Source organism: Echinops telfairi, unplaced genomic scaffold (genome assembly GCF_000313985.2).
Source record: "Echinops telfairi isolate 266 unplaced genomic scaffold, ASM31398v2 ScPeMD7_7468;HRSCAF=8506_0, whole genome shotgun sequence".
NCBI lineage: Eukaryota > Metazoa > Chordata > Mammalia > Afrosoricida > Tenrecidae > Echinops > Echinops telfairi.
Window position 1 is genome coordinate 14,188,294 of NW_022111369.1, and position 3,613 is coordinate 14,191,906.

General features: G+C 39.6%; 1 protein-coding gene across 1 annotated transcript in view; it reads left to right on the plus strand.

Moving 5' to 3' along the window:
• MANBA (mannosidase beta) overlaps nt 1-3,613 on the plus strand; it is a 159,075-nt gene that overhangs the window by 120,750 nt on the left and 34,712 nt on the right. Inside the window, exon 13 of the mRNA XM_004703287.2 lies at nt 2,969-3,133. Within this exon, the coding sequence (XP_004703344.1) occupies nt 2,969-3,133 (165 nt within the window). The remainder of the gene's footprint in view (nt 1-2,968; nt 3,134-3,613) is intronic.

The window sequence follows — 3,613 nt, forward strand, 5'->3', positions numbered from 1 at the left end:
TCCACCCCCCTCCCTATTTTTATTGACATATGCATTCCAATCTATCTCTTCAGTTCTGTTATGTGAATCATTTTTGATTTCTTGATTTCGCCATTGGCTTCTTTTAAGACACCCTACTGTGCTCAGGGTTTGAATAAGTAATTGGGACTATAATAAAAGCAAAAGAGTCGATTTAAATATAAAACTTTGGGCTTTTAATTTAAGGCTTTAAAAATGAATTCAGCAAATGTATGTAAACGCCTCTCCTTTGGAACGTACTATACCATATTAGTCTCACATTGTTATATTGGAAAACATAATAGCGTCTTCATATTATACTATCTGCGTGTTGCTACTGTGAGTAGCCACCCAGCCAATTCCACCTCATGATGGCGCCATGTGTGCGGAGCAGAAATGCTCCGTAGGACTTTGAGGGCTGCGACCTTCGGGAAGCAGATTGCAGGGTCTCTCATCTGAGGTGCTTCTGGTTGGATTTGAACCAACAACGTTTTGCATAGTAGTCAAGCACTTGACCATTTGTTCCCTACAAGGTTAATCAAAATTAATCAATATTGGGAGTAACTGAAAGCTGACAACTGCAGGCTCAAACAGATCTGGATTTCAGACATCAATCTTCCCCTTTGGACACAATATTTCATTTTTCGATTTTAATTTTCTCATCTGTTAAATGTGGCTAATAGTAGTAAATGCTTCATTGAAACGTATGTGTATATATGTGGTGTGTATGAAAATTAAATTAATTCATCCATGGAGCACTCAACACAGTTCCTCATACGTAGGGGGAGCTCATAAAATGTAAGTTATTATTATGACTAGCACAGTCCATTCTGGATAGATGCTTTTTTAGGGTTTCTTTTTTCCAGAGGTATCACTTTACAGATCTGAAGTCTGAAGCTCAACTTCATTAACTAACTTTGGCTCTTAAGCAATTTACCTAGCCTGTTCACGCCTGGCTTGCTCATCTACAACATGAACGGGATCATAGTATCCACTCAGGGTTATTATGAGAATTAAGTGAGTTAACGCATTTACAACAATGCTGGCCTTCTGATAACATTGCTACCGTTGAAGCTTACAAGATCCCACAAGATTCATGAGTTGTAAGGAGGTAGAAAGCATCCCACATATTTGAATATCAGGTTTACTAATTATGAAATTTCTCAAATTATTGCCAGAGGGATGGAAGGCTTAATAAAAGGATGAAGCATAGGATGAGGGGAAGACAATACAGGTGCATGAAATATGTACAAGATGATTAAAGGTATGAATACCTCTGTTTTAGATAAGTAGAAGTGGCTAGTGTTCTCTAAATTATCATGGTGGTGATAGTTTGGAAAATAGATATAATTGTGAAGGAATTCCCCCCAAAAGTCTGGCTAATATACAATTGCTCACATTATGAGATAGATTCCTAGCAAGTAACTACTCCTCTGCATAATCATGCTTCATGATTAAATGTTTTTAATTGCTAGGTAGGCGCTGAGTAATTTTTTTGTGAGATTTTTTTTTTCTTAAGGAGATGGTTTTTTGAAGTCTCTGTGTAACGTGGATCAAAACTGGATACTTGCAGATATAACAAGTAATGATCTTTTCTTAAGTATTGACAGCACGTTAAATCATAGGCCTAGAAGCCAGAAATATTGTGTTTCTTTTCCTGTATAGATACAATCCTATCATGTATGGTATTTGCTTTTGGTTTTTTATCTTGTGCTGATGGTCGAATCTCAGAGGGATAAAAGAGAGACTGTATGTATTTTGTCTCGACAAAAAAAAGAGGGATAACTCTGTGGTAGAATAATCAACTGTTTACGATGAAAAATGGCAGTATTTACTGGATGACAAAGGTCAGAAAGTTAGGAATAAAACAGGAATGGATAGCAGAAGAAGTAGGGACGGATGGATGAGTTGACGCAAAATGCATATGTATTATTGAATGAAAAACTGATGATTTGCTCTGTAAACATTCACCCAATTGACAATAATGATGTTCAAAAAAGGAGAGTCATAGAAGAGAACCTCACTCAGTGCCACTGAGTGATTCTGACTCATTGAGCCTGTAGGACAGAGTAGACTAGGACACTAGTGTCTCCTATTGTTTGCTTCCTGGCTTCAAGTACGTCGGAATTTCCAGAGTGGGTGATACTGCTCTCAAGGGGTTGTTAGAACAATCCAGGAAGCGGCTGGGGGTGGGTGTGGGCTGCCGGGAAAGCAGATACCTACATTTTAATCTTGGATTAGGGTCATACTATAAAAATTTCTAAGTGCCAGGTGGGCACTGAGTAATTTTTTTTCTGGGGCAGTTGGTTTGGGAACCTGTGAATTATATTAAAGCTAGACATGCACCTATCAGTTATGCTTAGGAATCACTGAGAAGCAGCAAGCTTGAAGCCATTTATCGGTGTGATCTCACTCACTGCCATCTGAGTCCAGGCTGACTCATGGTGACTCATAGTGAGCAGGGAGAATGGCCTCCATGAGTTTCTGAGACTGTAACTCTTTATGGGAGTGGAAAGCTTGTCTTTCTCTTGTGGAGCTGCTGGTGGTTTCGAACCACTGAGCTGGCAGTTAGCAGCCCAATGTGAAACCACTGTGCCACCAGGGCTCCTATCTTGGTGTCAGCGGTTTTATGCATGATAAAGCATTGTGACCGTTTTAAAAGAACCTTGATTCCATTCATTATTAAGTTTTGACCATTTATTTTACCTGAATAGATACATTCTTTTAAAACCAGATTTGAGAGAAGCATCAAAATGGAATGGTCTAGATTTAAAGAAGGAACAAGGTAGGTGCCAAATCAACTTTGCAGAAGTTTCATCTTTCAACGAGTGTGATTGGCCAAGACCTTTAAGACGCCAGATCTATCGAGCAAACATTAGCTTCTCTGTGCAGTGCTTTCCATGTGTGACCAGCTCCTAGGGAAAGTCGTTTGCTGCTAGCATCCCAACGTGCAACTCTCGTTTCCCCCAAGGTCTCCTCTGAGAGCGACTGGTCTTTCCAGAGCACGTTCGCATCGCATCGACAGCACCATCAGCAGGGTAACAGTGAGATGCTCAATCAGGCCGCGCTCCATTTCAAGCTCCCCCGCAGCAAGAGTCCGCTACAAATGTTCAAAGATACCATCTACCTTACTCAGGTAAGATGCTTTCATTCTGATGGTTTGTTTCACATTAGAAATCAAGCACATGTCACAGTTCCTGCATTGTGGAAAATATTCATTTCCCACGCTACTTACATACATATATTTTAAAAATCTTCTTCCAAATAGATATTGGACGGCATGTAAAGCTTGATAGAGTTAAATTTTGTGGATAGTCTCTTTCATAATAACGGGTAATGAAACCATAAAGCAAATTATGCATTAAATGTTCCCCAGCTCACAATTACTATAAATAATGATCAAACCAGTTGCCTTTACAGCTCATGCCCCCGTGTGTTACGCAGCAGAACTGCACTCCAAAGGGGTTTAGGCTATCTCTATCTTTTCTAAGTAAATTTCCAGGCCTGTCTTAAGAGGTGTTTCTGAGTGGATTTCAACCTCTCACTTTGTAAATTGGTAATCTAGTACTGATCTCCTTGCACCAACCAGGGACTCCAAAATTAAGAAACAGAACTG